Below are 21,410 nucleotides of genomic sequence, written 5' to 3' on the forward strand. Positions count from 1 at the left end.
TTGAAAGTGGCAAGTGACGAAGAATGTCTGAGGTGTTGGGGCAGGGAGTTCCAGAGGGAGGGGGCAGCAACGGAGAAGGCCCTGTCCCCCCAGGTCCGATGCTTGGACAGAGTAGGGGGGGTAAGGAGGTTGGCGTCAGCAGATCTGAGGTTGCGGTTGGGAATGTGATGGTACAGGAGGTCCGAAAGGTATGAAGGGGCAAGGTTGTGGAGGGCTTTGTAGGTGATGAGGAGGAGCTTGAACTGGATTCTTTGCTGTATGGGGAGCCAGTGGAGGTTTTGAAGGACTGGGGTGATGTGGTCTCTGGTGCGGGAGTGGGTGAGCAGACGGGCAGCTGAGTTCTGGATGTATTGTAGTTTATTGATGATTTTGGTGGGTGAGCCGTACAGGATGCTGTTGCAGTAGTCCAGTCGAGAGGTGATGAAGGCGTGGATGAGTGTTTCAGCGGCTGCGGAGGAGAGGGAGGGACGGAGACGGGCGATGTTTTTGAGATGAAAGAAGGCGGTTTTTGTGATGTGATTGACGTGGCGTTCATATGAGAGAGTTTGATCGAAGATGACCCCGAGGTTACGGACATGTGTGGAGGCAGGAACAGTGATGCCATCGATGCAGAGGGAGAAGTCGTGGTGGGAATTGTTTAATGATTTGGGGCCGATGATGAGGACTTCAGATTTGTCGGTGTTGAGTTTGAGGAAGTTTGCTTGCATCCAGGTTTTTATGTCTGTGAGGCAGTTGGTGATGGTGGAGTGGATGGTGGGGGTGATGGATTTGGTGGAGATGTAGAGCTGGGTGTCGTCAGCATAGCAGTGGTACTGGAGACCATGGTGGCGTATGATGTCACCAAGGGGGAGCAGGTAGAGGATGAAGAGGAGGGGACCGAGTACTGAACCTTGGGGGACACCTTGAGAGACTGGGGCTGTGTCAGACTTGAATTTGTTGATGCTGATGAACTGTTCACGGTCGGAGAGGTATGATTTAAACCAGGAGAGGGCTGTGCCAGTGATGTGGAGGGAGGACTCGAGACGTGAAAGGAGGATGGAGTGGTTGATGGTGTCGAAGGCTGCGCTGAGGTCGAGCAGTATCAGGATGTTGAGGGAGTGTTCATCAGAGGAGAGGAGGAGATCGTTGGTGACTTTGATGAGGGCAGTTTCTGTGCTGTGATGAGATCTGAATCCGGATTGAAATGGTTCATATAGTTGGTTTGAGTCCAGGTGAGTTTTCAGTTGATGGGCAACAATGCGTTCCAGTATTTTAGACAGAAAAGGGAGATTGGAGATGGGTCTGTAATTGTTGTGAATGTCGGGGTCAAGGCCAGGTTTTTTGAGGATGGGTGTGACTGAGGCGAGTTTGAGGGCGGGAGGGACGGAGCCAGTAGACAGGGAGGAGTTGATGACAGAGAGGAGGTGCGGGCGGTGGGCCGGGAGACAGGCCATAACTAAAGTGGAAGGGATAGGGTCGAGGTCACAGGTCGGAGTCTTCATGCCAGAGAGTGATTTATTGAGATCCGAGGGGGAGATGAGAGAGAATTGGAAGAGTGACCGGTCAGTTAGTGGAGGATTTGCAGATACAGGGTTGGACAAAGCAGGGCTGGAAGTGGCCAGTTGGTTGTAGATGGTGTCGATTTTAGCTTTGTAGAACGTCAGAAAGGAGTTGCATTTCTCTGCTGTGGAGGAGTGGGAGAGATTGTCCATAGGTTTGAGGAGTTTGTTTATTGTGGAGAAGAGGACCTTGGGGTTGGTGGAACCAGAGCGGATGATGCCAGAGTAGTAGGTGGAGCGAGCAGAGTTTAAAGCCAGTTTGTATTGCTGTATGTGTTCCTTGTACGCCAGGGTGTGAACTGTGAGGCCGGTTTTTTTGGAGAGTCGCTCTAGTCTGCGTTTCCGGGATTTCATGAGGCGGAGTTCAGGGGTGAACCAGGGAGCAGTGTGGGTGAATGAGACAGTTCTGGTTTTGAGAGGGGAAAACCATGGTGTTTGCAATGTAGATGCAACGTCCATTTCACCATGTCGAGCATCTCTGCTTGGACAGGCGGGCTGACCCTGGCACCTGCAGTGGGCACAGCTGGAAGATGACAAAGGTTTCAATGAATAGTCCAGCTGTTTTTCAAAGGCAGTGCACCACAGTCCTGTTGTGTGGTTAACAATAGGAATCATTCAACAGTTGTGAATAAACTATTTTAAATGGATTCTGCTATTGATGGCCACTGTAATCACTGGACCAGAAGCCTTGAACCCACTCATTAATAGAAAGTCATTTTTTAGATGTCTACAAACACACCAATAGTGCTTTTAACCTAGATATGGGTATTTGAATTGTATGCAGATCTGACACAAAGCTACATCATTTGTGCAGAATATTGGTTTATTTGGGAAAGGAAAGTAAACCTTGGCGTGTTGTATAGTTATGAAAACAACTATCCAAAAAAAGGTCCTGATAATAACAAAACATTTAAAGATCAAGCAGACTATGCAAATTGAAATCAATGACAAATGCCGATACAGAATTCATAGAAAATACTAGAATAAAGAATTTTACAAAACAACTTTCACAAACATCACTGCTCTGTGCTGAAGAGCATCAATCATGGAGAGACGAGGCTGCTTTGGAGGAACGGTAAGTAATTAGCGTGAGAAGAACAAGGCAGGAAACGGTATGATGCAGACAATAATTTAGGGATGGAAACTATATGAATCATGCAGTTATGTTTCTGTCTGTCTGTCTGGCAGCCAGTCACTCTGCATATCACCTCAGCGTGGCATCTGTATCCCGGTTGCTGTGGCAACCCGGTTGCTATGTGATCAATTTATCTGGAGATCTGGCTGTTGCAGATGTCACCGGGTGCCGCTCTCCATAACAAAGCCTCGGTCAAATTTCAGTCACGGCTCCCAACTCATTTCTTATTCTGACTAAGAAAATACTTGTATTCTTCTGATCATCCCGTGAAAAACACTGAACCAAATGCACATTGTGAGGTGTTCATCGTCTCAGATGAATACCTCGAGGTGCCGGTTAAGAGGCCTGTCAAGTGCAGCTTGACATACAGTCCCTCCCCGCCAACCTCCCGCTTCTCCCCCATCCTCCCCCTCTTCAGAGCCTACCGTGTATCCCCTGCATGACGCATGTTTCTGCACCTCTGACGTGTGGATCTGCACAGCAGCGGGAATACCACCTCCTTGCTTTCCTGTAGTTAATGCCCCTGAGCAGCATGAGAAAATATGTCAATTGCTCTTCTGTTTTCACCACAACGTGGCTAAAATCTGTTTGAATCATTGCATGTGGGAACAGAAATCTATCGGAACAGAAATCTGTTTATTAAATTAGGGTTAAGGCTTTGTTTGGGTTGTAGAATTATGACAAGGGTAAGGTTAGTTAGATTGCAGATGATAGCGAAGTTTGTTCTAGGGTGAAAATGGCTTGAATTGTACTCGGATGTGTGTATCCTCTAAATGCACTGTAAACACACATATTTCAGTGTTTACAGACATTGTTAAGATTGTACTAGTCTAAATATACCATGTATATTAAGAACAATATTTTTTTTCCATCTTTGAAACTGAAAGTGATGTTTAATTGTTGCACAGTGTAGCACAAATGGGAGTTACACTTGCATCTCTAAACTGATAATGAAAAATTGTATGCAAACTAAATGTTTTTATTTTTAATAAATTGTTATTACGATTTGGATATAATGGTGTTTGTTGTTTTCACCCCTGCAAACATTTTTAGTTTTATTGTTTGAAGTGTTAGCTGACATGGTAAAGTAGAAAATGCAAAACTCTTAAAAGTGTTCTGTTGAAGAGTTAAAAAGGAGTAAATTGAAAATAACGTGTTGCGTAAGAATTACACTCAGGGAGTAAATACAAGAGGAAATATGTTTTAACACTGGCAGGAGTCAGTTCAAAATCAACACTGTATTTGGAGTAATTTCGTAATCAACACTTAGTGTCAAGTAGGTCTAACACTCATGAAGAGTAACTTAATTAGAGTTAAAAAGACCGAGTGTCAAATTGAAATAACACTACAAGTGTTATTTACATCATAGTGTCAAATTTGAGTAACACTTCTCAGTGTAGTGTAGTGTAAAATATTAACTCTAACCAGAGTTAAATTGACTCTAAAAATGTAACACTATGTCCAGTGTAACTTTAACACTCTGTAGATAGGGACCGTATGTTCACTCAATTAGTGTTAAAATTGACTCTTTAAGTGTTTCATTGACACTGTCGATTTTACTGTGTACGGTTAGCATTAGGCTCTGGGGAGGGAATGTAAGTCAATACAATCTCCTCACAAGTATAGTAGTGGAACTGTGTGTGTGACAAGAGAGAGCAGTAGCTCATCAGGTCCAGCTGCATCCCATTACTGTTGACAAGGCTCTTCACACTGGCCAGCTGTTAGCTGTGAATGGAAGCTGAGCTTCTTTTTGCCATGCTAGGCTGCATCATAGAGTCTGTGGCAAAATAGTGGAAAAGCAACTTTGAAGTGCCGCCTGTAGGTTTAAGGTTGTGTAGGTGGAGAGGCTGTGAGAAAGCTGCTTTGTTGAGGGAGCGTTGTAGCTGGTGTGTCAGAAACAATTGAATTAAGGTAGGGAAACACGTCACATGTTGGAAGTTGAAACTGTTGCGTATGTCGACTGCTGGACTGTTTTTGCTGTGCCTGTTCATTCTGTAGATTTATGAAGGGAAGTCATAAAGTTTCGGCGTAGTGGTACATTTTTCGATGAAGCAGAAATTTGCTTCACTCCATAGACTGTAGAACTTGATGTAGTCACCGTGACTTCACCCATTGGTTTGTGGACTGCTGTTTTGAAGCCTCAAGTTTGGCTTTTTGGCCGTCGCCATCTTGTTTTTGCAACCAGAAGTGACACGAGAGGGTGGAGCTGAATTACAATTAACGTTGCCGAACTGAAAACTATGAAAGAGTTAAAGACGTGACACGGATAACTCCAAGACCGGACAATACTGTGGTAGCGACCTGTCAATCACAAGGTAGCCCCGCCCTAAAGCATACCCTGCTTTATCATCTATTTTACTCTAAAAGTCAACATAATTTACGAAATGAACATCATGCTCTATTGAAGAAAACTGAAACTAGCAATTGTGACCATAAACTTGTGTTTATAATGTTTACTGAGGGAATAAATCAAGTGAGAAGTAGAGTCATTTTCTCATGGACATCAACCAGACTTCTTTTCTCAACCAGATGAGTCGCCCCCTGCTGGCCAGTAGAGAGAATGCAAGTTTTAAGGCACTTCCGCATTGGCTTGACTTTTCGGACCTGGTGGTTGCAGCCTGGTGGAGCGATAAGGAAACTGTAACGTTCCTAATATGAATGAAAGAACAATAGATGCTGTGTTTTTATTCTGGTCTCTTTAGGATTATTCAATGTTCGATGCAGCCAATTACTAATATTTGTATAAAAATAGTGGATAAAAAAAGCTCATTAATTTCTGTTTTCTGTTGCTGATTTTTTGGAAAAATATTTACAATTTGCTCAAATTATGAATGGAAGCTTTACTGTAAACTTATACAGTATTGAGAGAAGGAATGATCCAGGACTTCTAAAGTCGTACATTTGAGTAGCATTTCAGGAAAGACGTGGAAAATGTGAACTCGTCTTGTAAATGCATCAACAGTCAAGAACTGAACACTCTTTCATACATTAGTTTAAACTTATATGAACTTATATTAAACTCAAATAAGAGCAAACTGTCATCTCTGGTCAACTCCCCACTGGCAATGACTCCTCACGGTTCCTATGCTTTTTCAATAACAATATTATTGCTTATGCTGTGTGCATAGTTTATGAAACTGAGAGTTATTGTCTAGTTCATTCTATTTATATTTTGTGCATTTCTATACACTATATGAGACTTCATCCTGAGGAACTAATATTCACAAGGCTCAGACTATATTCTATTAAAATGCTGTCCTGTTCAGTACAGGTGCGGTGAAGCCGCTTGCATGCCATTTGTTTTCTTAATACCTTTTTTTTTTTACCTGTATGCAATTTATTGTTGATTACATATAAGGTGATCCTATCACTGATAGACAGCCAAAGGCCTGTCTTCAGTCTAACACCAAATAAAAGGCTCCTGTCTGTATCTAAAATTGTAATGGACACGCTGTCCCATGGAAACAAACCTTGCTTTCTACATCATGTGACTTCAAGGGTTCGCGGCTCAACGGAGAGTCATGGGATTGGCTCGATGAATAGAAATACATTTGTTATGTCCTGTTAAACTGGACCTTGTCTCAAACCGCATAATGATCATTTTCATTTCATGAAACGTAACTGAATCACGATGAAGGCCAGAGTGTATCAAGGCTGAGATAAGACCAAGACTTTGACGGGGTGGGAACGAGGCAAGACCAAGATCCGACCACGCTGCATGACACGCTTATGATAAACTGTGGGAAATGTGCAAACCATGTAGGCACTCCTCAAATATATCTGAAAGATCCATATTCCCATGAAAAAAACGAATTATTTCATTGCCATGTGTACTGCATATGTGTGTATGTATAAGTGTACCATGAGAAATGTCTCGATAAATGAATCATAAAGTATTGCAGAGGGGAATCGTGCGCGTGGTGTGCTTCACCCTGATCGGTGTCACGTCTCCCGCTATCCTTCCCTTCTCTCCAGAGTATTAAGAGTGTGTGTTTTCTTCTTCTCTGGTCGTCTTTGTACCACGCAACGATGGCAAGCGCTCCAGCGTTTTTCCTGCCTCGTGCTTTGTGTTGCTGGTTGATTTCCTGTCTTCAGTCTTTTGGATTTACGTGTTACCTTCTACCTGACTGTCATTACCTGCCTGCCTTTGGACTCTCAAGCCTCTAAGTCAATTAGCAATATATCAATGAATTCCTCCTTCTGCCTCCTCATCTATTTACCTGCCTTTGGGTCCTTCCCCCTGCTGCCTGCACTCCTAATTCTCATTAGTCATTTGATGGATTGTTCTTATAAAATAGTGATGAGTGCAGCTTTAAATAGACATGGAGTGTACTTAAAAACAATATAAATACAACCAGTGGGGGCACAAGATTTTAAACTTTTAAACAGTTTAACTATTAGATCATACAAGATTAAAAGCTATGTGGCCAGAACATCGTATCTCAGGTAAGACAGTTTTTGTGAGTTATTCAAAAGTTAATGAATTAGTTTAACTGGGGAAAAAGCCTCACTGAGATTACATATTTTATTTTATATATTTTTTTAAGAAATGGTTTGGTCAAAACCAAATCACATTTTTATGATACAACAGGTGTCTCATCAACAAAAATGGTGTCTTTGACACAGTTTCACCTTTAGACCTTTAAGCTACTTCCAATACAGTTTACATTGATTCATTTTTATTTTTTATGCAGCAGCTGTCAACCCAATAGGAAGTTTTCAAAAAAGTGATTAAAAGTATGCTTCATTTGTGAAAGCTGATTTATATTTTCATACTGACAAAATGAGTTGAAATTTTAATTTAAAGCAATCAAACAAGGTAAGATGTCGGTAATTCAGTTGTTTTCCCTCATCAAATGGAATTATCCAAAGTAAAAGTACTCATTTTCAAGAAGAGTTTAGTTTTCAAACTTGCATCTTGTGGAAAATAAAAACACACGCTTTAAATCTAGTTTATTTTGAGAAAGAGCACTTCAACCAAACGCTTGAGTCCAGTCTGGTACAGCAACACACGGTCTCATGGAATTCAGATATCCTGGAGGACCGTGTGGTCTGATGCAAACAGAAGCGGTATCTGATAAAACTCCAAACTTGGACGTACTGCCTGTAGTATGTCATTAGTTTTTTAACGTTTATCGAAAGGCTAATTGTGCAAGTTTTTTTTTTACATTGGTCAGCAGCCTGATGGGACACCCTCATCTCTCCCAGACACATTATACTCACTTTTAAAACAAGTATTTCTATTCTTAAGAGTGACTTTTTCTTTCTTTCTGCAGTCCAAGCATGGCTGTAAAAAGATTCACCCCTGGTTCATTATTTATTCATTACTTGTGCAAACACTCGCTCATGTGCTTCAGGAGGTAGACCGAGACGTGTGTTTGATGGCTGACACGCTTCACTTTGTGCAGAGCATTGCAAACCTCATTAGCAGATCAGCTAAGCGCCGATATAAGACATCTTTTGGAAGCGTGTGTCCTGTCAGATGGTGCGTGTTAATTTCAAGGATATATCCCTCTTTTGGAGACGGTGGTAAAGAACATCAACGCCCCTGAAGCAGAAACTAAATGTGAAGAGTTCAAAACAGTCTACAAAATTAGAGGATTTGTGACAAACCTGCATCCACAAACAAGGGGACTCTTCAGTGAAGAGGAAAAAGCTGACTCAGCTTGTGTCAACTTTCTCAGGCTATTTTTTTAGCGAGTTGTGTTTAGAAGTTTGGCAGATATATTATTGATATAAACCAGGTATGACCTGGTTTGGTGTTTGTCTATGTCAGCAGTGTAAACCCGACACTGAGGAAGTTTGACTTGTGTAAGTCACGCTATTCCGTGCATGCAATGAACTGTGTTCTTGATGCCATGTGGGCCACAGTCTCAACACCCACAACTTTAATCACCTTCCAGCATCTCTGCACAAAGCTCATATCTCTACTGTTCTATATGTATTCAGGTTCCCTCATGCTTCAGTTGATTCTCATTATATCACCATGTGATGTATGGCTGTGTGTGTCCTTAAACATTCATCTTGCGTGCTGCATGGGGTGAGCTGAGAGCAGCAGGAGAACTGGCATGCCCCCCCTCCCCCCCTCCTCCATCGTGAAGACTCCCTCGCTGTGTCTACGCTGAAAGGGAAGAAAAAAAAAGCATGTCCCTGTTTAAACTCCCCTTTTCAAATCGATGACAGCCCTTCAGGCGCATACACGACGATAAGAGGGTCAGTCAATCAGTGATGTGTCACCAGAGAGCTTATTGAAAATGACAGTGGTGACCTGAGATTGACTGATAACCCCAAAAGTCAGCTAGCAGGATGAACCTTTTATTCTCTGCAGAAAACATCTGTCTTGACAGCAGAGTATTTTTTTTTTGTCAGCCTGGATGCCAAGGATACTTACGTCATGTAACAACTATTCATAATGCACATCCTTTATAGAATATTCGATGGAACAGGGCCAGACATTAACCACAGCCAAAGTAAATCACACACAACAACAACACTGTTAACTGAACGACAATCGGAAAGCAGTCAAACTTCCACAGTGTCGGGAAAAGCAACACAGACAAAACACCAAACCAGGGTTATGAGCCAAATCTCTATCAGCATTTAAAATAGAGCCATCTTTTAGTGATTCCATTGGAATGTTGCTGTGGACACGCAGCAATTATGGGATCATCTCCTCAGAGTGAGTGTTAAGGGAACCAAGTTTTCAGCTGGCTTAGTTCCCTGTGAGGATGCAGGAGACACAAATAGACACAAGCGCAGCTTCTCCTCTTCCCTGACGAGTGCCCTTTGTATGTGGATGCAGGTTTCACATAAATTCTCTAATTTCATGGACTGGAACTTTTCAGGTTTAGTGTGCATCAGTTGTGCAGAGGTGTGAAGACGCTCAGAAGCTGAGCGGAGGGCAGGGTTATTTTACTCTAAATGGACCATAATTTACTAAATGAACATCATGCTGTACTGAAGAAGACTTGAAACTACAGATTGAGACCATAAACTCATGTTTACAATGTTTACTGAGGTAATAAATCAAGTGAAAAGTAGAGTCATTTTCTCATAGACTTCTATACAACCTCACTTCTTTTTTTTTGCAACCAGAGGAGTCGCCCCCTGATGGCCATTAGAAAGAATGCATGTTTTAAGGCACTTCCACTTTGGCTTCTCTTTTCAAACCTGGAGGTTGTCGCCTGGTCTGGAGTCAGCTCCCGCTTGTCGGGGCTGGGGCCGTTAGCGGGAACATACAGCCGCCTTGCAGCTCGCTTTGGATCAATATCATCTGTCACTCACCAGTGCTTTGGTTGAAAGGGTGTGCGGGAGGATGAGCTGGTAAACTCTTAAAGAAATCCCCAATCATTTTTCTCTAACATTCTGAAAACACTTCTGGGAACAGATGACGTGCCGATAAAAGCTGTATTTGCCACAAACACTGAGTCTCCTGGGCATACACTTCATCCAAAATACACTAAATTGAAAAAAAGAGAGTTGTAACTCTTTCATTATAAACTGCTTGTGTTACAACACCTGGCCGTAGGGGGTGCTGCCGCCCACTCAGCACCTCCGCTTCCCCCGTCCATGTCAACAGGGGATCCACAGCAATCATCACATTGCTCTCTATTCCTAATCACATGTAGCAGCATCTGAATTCCTGCTTGTGTGTGTGTGTGTGTGCACATATATGTATAAAGGGAAGGAACAAAGATTGCAGAGATAATGAGAGGTGCCTCTCACCGCCGACTCACCTCAACGCTTTCATTCTGATGCACTTATAATGTCACAGCTCTTTATAGGTAACATAAAAGAAATATTTGATCAAAAAGGATTTTTTTTCCCCTAACGAGCATGTTTGCTTTGTTCGGCTCTCTGTGAGATATCCTCTGGACATGATCCACGTTTTTTTGTGCACTGTGAAATCTATGGCCTTTTTCTGGCGTTTATGGGTTACTTTTTTTTTGCATGTTTCTTGTCTGAAAGTGGGTTGATTAATCAGTCGCAGGGACACATTACTCTGCTGTAGATTACTATGAGGGATCACTTTAGCCTGAATGGGCCTGATTATGTAAGTGAAGGAGTCAGAGGAGGCAAGTCTGAAAGAAAAATCAATCAACAATCACGTGAGGATAAATACTGCCTGTAAACCATGGAGCAGGTGTGACGTCATCAGGTGTTGGGGCAAATCACTTGACAGTGAAACAGAGGTTTTGCAATTGAAAGTGTATCTTATTAAAATAAAAAAAACAACAGCAACAATAAAATAGAAATAAAAAAACAACTCAACGAAATGGTCAAAGGAAGATCTTCAATGATGTTCGCTCCACAAGTCAACAGCAACAATCGTCCAAGTGTGATCTGATGTTTATTAAAAACATTTGTTCAGTTACATCGTTTCAACATAGTACATCGTTTGGCAATCGATCATGGAGGAAGGCGTCCCCGCTAACGTGGACCCGCTTCCGGTGTCAGAAACATCAGTGTCGGTTTTCTGGCTTCGCCTTTTAAAATCCGAACTTCACAGAAACACCAGAGCGAGACATTAGCCCGAACGCACGCACGCACGCGCGCGCACTCACACACACGCGCACCCACACACACACAAACACATTCACACACAAACACATTCACACACGCCAGTATTGTAGAAAAATAGAGTGATTATTAATTGAATCCAGCTTCACCTGATTCAAGACTTTTGCATACAAAAACAAACAAACAATCGCGAGCACTCAATTAAGGTCAAGACAAGCGCAACATACCAGCCTACAGCCTGCAGTTATAGGCTTGAACGTAACTTTAGGCTATTTTTCAAAGAGTCCTGAATATCTTTACGCAAGAAAAACAACATCATGTGCCTTGTGTGAACATTTGATAGCAGCATCGGAATATTTTTGTCACTGTGAGTTGGACACTTAAGGGCAGAGCAGCGGACAGTTCAGCATCTTTCACTACACATGGAGCACCGCTGTTCGGGAATGCGCCAGCTCGCTCCTGTATTGCTCCAGCCAGTTTCGAAGCTCGGAAATCCGGTACCCCTCCGGACCTCTGCCCCCCTGGTACACCACTCTCTCGTCCCTCACGATGTAAAGTCTCTCAAAGTAGGCTCCGTACGCGGCGTTGGACGAGTTGTCCATATTATCCACCACCACGTTGCTGCCGGGCACCTCGGCGAGCATCAGCCGGGCGGCTCTGAGTCTGTCCTCCAAGCAGCGGTGCTTGGGGATCTGATACGGCGCGTCCGAGCTCACCCAGCCGTCCGACGGATGCGCCTCCTCGATATATACAACTAAAACGTCCGCAATGTCCGCGTACTGGCTCACGACGCGCTGAAACGCCGCCAGGCGCGTCATGAATGGCGGTCAGGAGCAGCTGCCAAAGTTAAGGATGAGCGGTCTCTTCCCTTTCATGCAGTCCAGGATCTGGACCTGCCGCCGCTCCTGGACCAGCATCACCTCGGTGTTGGGCGCTGCGCGCCCGAGGTGCGCCGATTTGAGAAAGTCCAATTTCTGGCCGTACCACACGGCCCTGAGGGACTCCAAGGTGAACATCTTATTGGAGTCCGAGACGCACACCGGCGGGTCGTCCGGGCTGTCCTGCCTCTCTCCCATTTCCAGCAGCACCTTTTTCCTAATACACAAGAAATCCAGGAGCCACATCATGACGGCGGCCAGGAGGAACCGGGGCAGCAGCATCAGGCACAGGGCTGTATGCTTCAGCGCCCTCGCCGTTTTGACACCGCCAGAGTCGTGCATCATCTCCTTCCCCTTGCCGATAGGATGCGACTGGGCCGGCGAGAGAGACAACAAGTACTTAGTCCCCTTTACCCATTGGAGAAAACTATCTGACGCACGCAGGCACTCTTTTTATAGGTACAGCAGCATTTGAATAATGGGGGGGGGGTAAAAATAAAGAAAAAAGAAAACACGCCTCCGGTACCCGCACCGCCCACTCACATGGTGGGGATTACCTCGCGTCCACTCTGGGTTTCAAAGGCCCAGGGAGAGAGAGGGAGAGAGAGAGAGAGAGAGGGAGAGAGAGGGAGAGAGAGGTGCTCTGAACACCCTGAGACGCGGTGTCTTCACTGTACACGCGACAGATAAAACATGACAGCGGATGGGTGTTTTTTGATGCCATGGTGAGACACTTGGATTAGTTTTAATTGGCTGTCGGTCGGTGGTTAAAAGTCAGGAAAAAAGAAAAAAACATTTAGTCTTCGCTTCATTCCGCCTGTGGACTCAGGTCTCTCTGTAATGAGTGTAGGAGCCTCTGTGGCCACTAGACGGCGCTGGACTCACGCGCACTGCGAAGGCTGTGTGGCGATGACTCATTCACCGATCTGCTAGGGCCCCTGAACACCTTGGGGGGAATAGAAGGCGGTATAAACCTGCTACCACCGGTTTCAAAAGATATTCAGTACATTTAAGTTCTCTTATCACCATCTTTGTAAAGAAATTAACCCATTGTCTGTAGTGCATTTCAAGCCCATGTCCTTCCCACCACCCTGTTTATATTTCACTATCCATGTGGCATTGAATATGCCGCTTATTGTTATTGTCATCTTAGACTGTTATATTTGCTGCACAGCAATATCTTATCAGCACCCCTCTGATAAAATCTCAACAAAAATGAGCATTATTTCGACATAGATGGAAGGACTGCTGCATTGGATTACATTTGATTGTGCAGGTGTCCAATCTAAGTGACCCAAATTAAGGTTTTGGAAGAACCAAGACCATTTTCTGGTACGTTTCAATTGCTGTTTCATGGCTAAATTGAATTAAAGAGTCTGAGATCTCTCCTAATTTAAGATCATTGTCGACTCTGTGGTAAATGCATTAAATGCATTAAATGTCTCTGTCCATTTTTATCCTTATTTAGTGTTTTGTATGTATTGTTTTATTTCATACAGATACAGATTTTCTTGAATTTGTGGGGGACACATCTGGTGAATTAAAAAGAAAGTGATGTGAATGTCAGTTAGACGTGAGAGTGTCAATCATGTGATAAATGCCTTATCCTTTCGTGTACGTGGTGAGATTCATCATGAACAGCCATCACTCACTCAGGAGAGTTGAAACAAGGCTTTAGATGATAATTCCAATGTGGTTATGAAAACACTGAACTAAAAGTGTTAAGACTTGAGACCACCAAAGTCAGACAGGGCAAGAAAACACAAGTGGTATGTCAATTAAGCAGGTTGTTTAATCATGTTTTCTACCACTTCATTTGGAGGAGAAAATGAAAATCAGTGCACCCTGAAAGTCCGTTTGAATCCTTTACTTCATATTCAACAGCGGAAAGCTCACAGTTGAACCAGGAGGTCGGTCTGTAAACTATTTTGCAACAAACGTTGCTTTCTCTTCCACATAAATTTGTCTCACCCCGAGGGCTTGTTTAGAACCTGTCTGATCGTCCGACTCGCCCGGCTTGATGTCTTTTTAGTGATGTCACGGTGATCTCCGGGTGAGTGCAATGGAACAGACGCAGAACCAACAGCCGAACCCAAGACGATACGATTCAAGTTCTGATGAAGTGAAATTACACACGGAAGCCTTTTTTCTTTTTTTTTTTACGGAGAACTCTAGAGACAGCAGCAGAAAACCTGGTGAGAAAATGGCCGTCACAAACCAGATGTGCAACAGCTACACACGTGACCTCTCAGCTTCTTTTACACACACATCTGCGAGTGTGAAGTTGCGCCATCCACCTCGAAAGACCATTTACTGGCCACACTTAAAAAGAGATGTGTAATCAGAATGTTAGCTACATGTGTTTCACACTTTAAAAGCTGTGATGTCGTTTGTTTTTTTACCACCTACTTTGGATTTCAAAAGCAAACATTGTGTACCATGCTTTTACTTTAGGTCTTAGTTTTATAATGTCTTGGCTTGTCATTATACAAACTTGTTTGTCCTTTCTGTCACAGTGTGAGTCTGTTTAGAAACCAGCCCATTGGATGTGCCTCTAAACGTTAAAAAAATATAAGAAAGTGGTAATGTAATCAAAAGGGCACTCTCCTGAATGAAATACATTCGATTTTCTTCATTATGTCATTAATTGGTCACAGCCCAAGTGGTTTAACTGTTGTCCTGTGACAGGGTGGAACAAAAACAACTCTGACATCTGAAAACAAGAACTTTGTGACCGAGCTTGCGAAGAAAAAGCTTTCTCGCAAGGTCTCACGTGCATTTCACATTGTGCAATCTAAAACAGCATTTGATGAAAAGTCGGGAAAAAAATATGGACAACCAAAAACAGTTTCTATTGAAATGGATGTGACTCAGATGCTAATGTGTGAATGGACCGCTCCCTCAGGCACCAAAGACACAGCTGATGACACACTGTTTTGTCTCCCCTGTCATTCTTCCTCTAACATGGAAACATTTCATTGTAATATGAAGCACATTGTGTGTAAAAGAATGACAGTGGTGATCTAACTGCTGTCAGTCTTTGCTATTTATCATAGACTGAAAGGACACAATGTGTTTTCTCAGAGATGATGCAATGTGTACACATGGAATTGCAAAAATACAGAAAGAAAAAGCAAGTTTACAGATTACAAGGAACAATTTCTTTTCTGATGTAATATTATACTACTGATGTAACTTGCCTTTAAGGTCATTGAAATGCTGCCAAAGGTGTTTACCGTAAAAGTAAGAAACGCCACCCATCAAGTACAGAGAGCGTCTGATGTTCGCCTGTAATACAGAAACCACTTAGCGCTCTTTAATCAGGGGTTCCCGTCAATTTGTTTTTTTCCAAACCAAGTCTGTTGAACTGCCGCTGTGATCTGGATTAGACCACTGGCGTCTTTTGGTTGTTTACAGGCTGAAGGAAGAAAAGAGCTTGTCTGCTGGCTTGAGGAGAACTCCTGGCCAGTGTCGGTTACTTGGGTCAAATCAGATTTTCCCAGAATCATTAGGACCTCATAGATCATCCTCGTGTGACCGCGCACCAAGAGGTCACCACAGAAATACGTCGCCTAAGCTTCTGAAGCTCATTAACTCAAGCAAAGAGTCTCAACATACAAACACTCAAGACATAGGTCCCTCGAATCATGGGCCTCTTCCTCACACACACTCACAGACACACACACACACACACACACACACACACACACTTTGACTCTTAAATGCGATAGGATGAATAAAACACTGTCACTCTCACACCAGTCACCTTAACCTTTGGGGAACCGCTCAGTCAGTTTAATCGGTTTTAGTTTTTTTCCAATATAAATTCAACATAACAAATAGAACAAATAAACCATAAAAAATGCAATACCAAAAGCAAAGATAAACATGTATTATTGTTTGTGTCTCATTAGGGGTTTTCTGATCACTGTTACCACATTATTTCCTAGAATAAGCAAAGTATTGAAAGTCTGTTTTGCCTAGAAAACCCCATGAAAGCCATTTTCATTGTGTAAATACCTCTTTCTCTTTTAACCTCCTAGTCTGCCACCACAATCCCACAGCTACTGCTATCTTTCACATTCTCAACCACCAGCTTGACAAGTATGGCAAACACTGGCAGCCTGAGCCTTGATTCTGTTTAGTTTTTTTCTCTCAAAGATTTTTTTTTCTAAAACAAACTGCTGGAACCTTACTTTCATTAGACACAGCCTGGATCATGGCATGGGAGCGCGGGTCATACAAGGACATCCCAGAATAGGAAAAACAGCCCGGACAGAGCCTGCAGCAAAACACCAGGAGTGGCGGGGATCCAGCCACTATTAAAACCCTGGCCACTGGAGTCATTGAATACACACATCTCAGGTAGAACACACACACACACACACACACACACACACACACACACACACACACACACACACACACACACACACACACACACACACACACATCCCTATAATTCTATCTTTGTGAGGACACTCATGGGCATAATGCATTCCCTTGCCCCTAAACCTTAACCATCACAACTAAAGGCCTGACCCCTAACCTTTACCCTAACCCTAACCTAATTATAACCCAAAGCTTAAAACCAAGTCGGCACCCTACAAAATGGCTTTGAAGAAGTAAGGACCGTCAAAAATGTTGCCACTTCCCAGAAATGTCCTTCTCACAACGGAGGCGATAGACATAGCCCATTTCAGACTGCTGTTTGAGTGTCTGCTGACTGACTGCTGTCATGAATGTTTTCACACAGAACACAAATATTACACGGCGAAAAAGTGTTAAAAAATGTTTCGGACCAAGGTTGATTTTTTGGAGCTTTTGGATGTGAATAAAGGCATCAACCAGTCACGTCGTGCCGAACGGACATAGTCGAAATGTACACTATAGAATCTTTTGTTGAGAAAGTGTTACAACTGTCGCAAATACGCATTGATGCCGATATGAATCGTTTTGATGCAAAATATTTGCAGCCGAGTATTTTGCATTTTCGTATCCTTTCTTCTTCATTACATTTTACATTACATTACAGTCATTTAGCAGACGCTTTTATCCAAAGCGACTTACAATTCAGAGTCTATCACATTTCTACACCGTAGGCACAACTACGGGAGCAATTTTGGGGTTAAGTGTCTTGCTCAAGGACACATCGACATGCGACTAGCAGAGCTGGAGCCGGGGATTGAACCGCCAACCCCTTAGCCACAGTCGCCCCATATGCGGATAAACTGTCGTTATTTTTACACAGACGTCAGTTTCAACATTACACACAGACGTCAGTTTCAACATTACACACAGACGTCAGTTTCAACATTACACGTCAGTTTCAACATTACAACATCTTCCCGGTGTGTTTCAAAAATCTTGGTCATCACAAATATACAAGTACAAGTAAACACACATAGACATATGGTTCCTTAGGCCTGGGGACACACACACACACACACACACACACACACACACACAGTTTTAGGGCTGTTTGTATTGACATAGTCTCAATTTGTGTATGTCACCTATAATGTCGTATGTCGTTTAAGGTTAGGTAAGGTTGCAATAAAAAGCACTTTTGACTATTCAGGGTCAAAATACAGCCCTGTCCCTTATGTTCGGCAAGCATTTAAGCAGGTTTGTAGTTACTAAGCAACCATGATGTCCCTCTCAGGCTAATCCATCCAGGCCGCTGTGGCTGCATGGAGCCTTCGATGCACACTGATACATCACCTTGGTTCACCAGCGTCCTTTGTCCACAAGAGCAGCGCTGATACACCAAACTGCACGACTTTAGAGAGGCTGGCTTTATTTCTTTATCGCATCACACAGCCTGGTCATTTAGCCCTGAGCAAATAACTAATCTGTTGTGTTGATAAAGAGACAGCGCCGGGAAGATAGGTATACGTTTTACACCGTGTCCCTCGCTGCGCTTGTTCAGTCTGCTCACAAATGAGTCCCGCTGCCTCTTTTGACTTTCCAGCTAGAAACACCATCAAAGCTAAGTAGATAAAGCGGGGACAAAGTGTGTCAGATGAGGTCTGATATGATAATGCTGTGAAAGTGAGAGACTATTCTCAAATGTCACAGCACAGAGATTTCCTGTAAGGCAACTAATGTGATTTTGATTTGGACAGGAATTTCCCAATTTCCCAAGACAGTCTTTAGTGTGTTAAGATTGCTTCTCATTAGGGCATGATGGACAGGTCTTCCTGGGACATTTACATTCATACACTCCATGTGCTCTTGTTTGTCTCCATGGTACATTGTCCAGCAAAGGCAAAAGTAAAGGAACACCTTAGGTATGTGATATATCAAGATAGATATGTGCTGTGTATTAGTTCCAGCAGGAGTGGCCTTGCCCTATTAATTTAGCCCACATACTGTACATGTTGTGCCATACTAGACACATAAGCCGTGTTCCCATTCACACATTTCATCACCTTAGAAAAGTTGTATGATAGATACGATTTTTTAGCTTGAGGTGATTGTTGCATTTGTCGAAAAATAATTGCTATGCTAAATGAAGTATGGAAACGCCTTTAACGAATAAATTCTGTCGTAGCGAACATTTAACCTACATGACTTATCGCTTGTTTGTTCTGTTGGCGTATTCTCAGATCTTCCCATAAGGATCAAATGCTTGTCCTCGTCTCCCGACAGCGTGAAACATGGCCAATAGTAGCTGACGTGAAAGAACAATTGAAACTTTTCTTTCTCCATTTTTCTCTCATAGATGGGTTAGACAGCCAGGCCGACTTGTTTAGTTTCCCGTCCACAACTTCTACTTATTCTACTCTGTTTACTGGCGGAGTACACACATGCAAGCCAACAACAACAGCTTCTCACGAAACTGCACTGTAGCTGAGTTTACTCGCTCCAAAGAAGTATATGGAAACGTGCCTAATTCAAATAAATTTGTTGACGTTTCACAAAAGACAACTCCATAGAAAACACTACTATTGACACCCTGAAAGCACATACATTTTGAAGGAATAGTTTTTTGCGAAATACATTTTTCGAGAGTTAGATAAGAAGATCCGTACCACTCTGGTGTCTGTACGGTAAATATGAAGCTACAGCTAGCAGCAGATTAGCTTAGATTAGCTTAGCATAAAGACTGGAAATAGGGAAACAGCTAGTCTCTGTAGAACAGGCTCTGTCCAGAGGTTACAAAATCTCCCTACCAGAACCTCCAAAGGTCACTAATGAACAAGTTATATCTTGTGCTACATCTGCAGACAGAAAACCAGAAGGACTGTACAGACTTGAGAGTGGTAGTCTATCAATGTTCTCACGTAACCTGGCAAGAAAACGTATGTCCTCATATGTCCAACTACTCCCAATGTATAAACAACATATGGCTATTGTATGTGATTATTTTTTATTTTTTTACATATGAATAAGCGAAACGCAAATATGTTTATTGGACAAACTGAAAAATATGTACTCTCTTTACAGTTTTCCATCTATGGGCTTTTTTCAAAACACATGCTATTTAGAAAAGGGAACTATATTTCTGTGCAGTCCAAGTGAATGGTGAGCCTGTGTGTTTAAACGTCGTTAGACTGAAATATGAAATCTTTTTATCTGATATAAAAGCAAAGATTGGTTCGCTTCAACCTTATGCAGAAACTGAATGTATATGAGCATGTACGACCAAGGCTGCATATTCCTCTAAATTTGTTTGAAATTTTTTTTTTTTTTTCCAATTTGAGCCATGACTCTTCCAAAAGTCCGTGCTAGTCCTTGCTTATCTGTGTCGAGCCCACCCAGTATCAGCTCAACCTACAGCAGTCTACTACTATCTGTCAGGCAACTTACAACAACATGTAATGGAACATCTGAAAACCCTAACCTGTCAATTAACAACAAGCAAGTTCAAAAACCTTTGCACTTTACAAGCTGATATGGCTTTCTTTAAGGAGTAGAGCTGAGCCAAGAGACCACTTTCCTGTTTCCTCACGAGCTGTTTTTTACACACATGACCTGCCGGTTTACGCGACTGACGGGTCATGGACTGTCCAAAACTGTTAAATGTTAACAATGCAGAGAGGACTAGGTAGTAATATAGCCTATCAAAGCAAAACCAAAATCGAATTCTGCTACAATTACTACGTGGGGCACCAAATACACAGCTAAAAATGCTACATTTCCTTCAGTTTGAGTCACATTAAAAAAAAAGTCATATTATATATTTGTGATGTGTTTTTAAAGCTTAACTCTTCAGAGAGACAATGGGGAATGTGGGAAAGATTGAGAGACTGTTTAATGCTCATCTGATCTTTGTTGATATAAAATGCCACAGCCATATCCTTTACGGCATGGGTGGAGCAGTCAGTAGGCTAATCCTGTTTCTTAATTAAAAAACAACATACACAAGAGAAAATGCTGAGGCAAAGCCACAAAGAATCGGCAGGCGTCATTGATTAAAAACCCAGTCACTCCAGTATCTAAAAAAGCAAAATTAACGGTGAAATAAATTAATTTCTATACATATATATATATTAATATTTCATTTTGCACATATCTTATCTTGTTGTATATGTTTTCACTGTTGTATATATTATACTGTTTTGCACATTTCGTTGTTTTATACCTGCATATCACATTTTTTCCTTTATTTTTATAAGCAAGCGTCTCACTTTACATCGTATAGATGTGTCGAGTATGTGACCAGTAAAAACCTTGAACCAGTTGAGTCTAATCACATGGGATAACGTGCTGCATTTCAATTTGATGTGCTTTTCAATGTGTGTTTTTTAGTTGTCTTCTAGATTCATTTGGCTTGTACAGTACAAGGGATTCTTGATTTGTCCTCCCCACCAATTGTGAACAAGAGCTTGTTTAGTCTGAACATATGTTTAGTGTTTGAGGCCAGTCTGTGTCTTAACAACACCTACAATTATTAACCTGAAAGAAAACTGTTTCACAACTTTGTTCTCTTCAGTGTTTGTGTTTCACCATCTAGAATATCTGACATATTATGTAAATGAATAGAAGGGCCTCTTTTTACCGCCACGGCTATTTCTGGGTTGAGGACGTATTATCATAGAGCACATTCACGAGTCAAAGTTTTACTTGTCACACGCTCGTACAATATGTGCGGTAAAATACAGGGTGGCATACTGTTGAGGCCGCGCTAAAAATATATTAGTGGGAGTGCAATAAAATGATATCAATTAGAATAAAAGTAGAGACCTAAAGGATCAAATTCCAATAATACAAAAATATAAATATGTATGTCATTAAAGTATTGGCCCAGTGTGTGTGGTGGGCTATTTTTGCAGTATGTACTTATGTCAAAACAAGCATGGTTTAAAGTAAAGAATTGGTAATATTTTATGG

General features: G+C 42.3%; 1 protein-coding gene across 1 annotated transcript; it reads right to left on the bottom strand.

The window, feature by feature from the left end:
- Window positions 1-11,609: 11,609 nt before the first annotated feature.
- LOC142942193 (thyroxine 5-deiodinase-like) lies at window positions 11,610-12,694 on the bottom strand. The gene has a single exon (XM_076084420.1). It carries the CDS (start codon window positions 12,414-12,416, stop codon window positions 11,610-11,612), a length of 807 nt encoding a protein of 268 aa, XP_075940535.1. The 5' UTR covers window positions 12,417-12,694.
- Window positions 12,695-21,410: the final 8,716 nt, after the last annotated feature.

Source organism: Anarhichas minor, unplaced genomic scaffold (genome assembly GCF_050575085.1).
Source record: "Anarhichas minor isolate MPS153535 unplaced genomic scaffold, ASM5057508v1 ptg000136l, whole genome shotgun sequence".
NCBI classification, from domain to species: domain Eukaryota; kingdom Metazoa; phylum Chordata; class Actinopteri; order Perciformes; family Anarhichadidae; genus Anarhichas; species Anarhichas minor.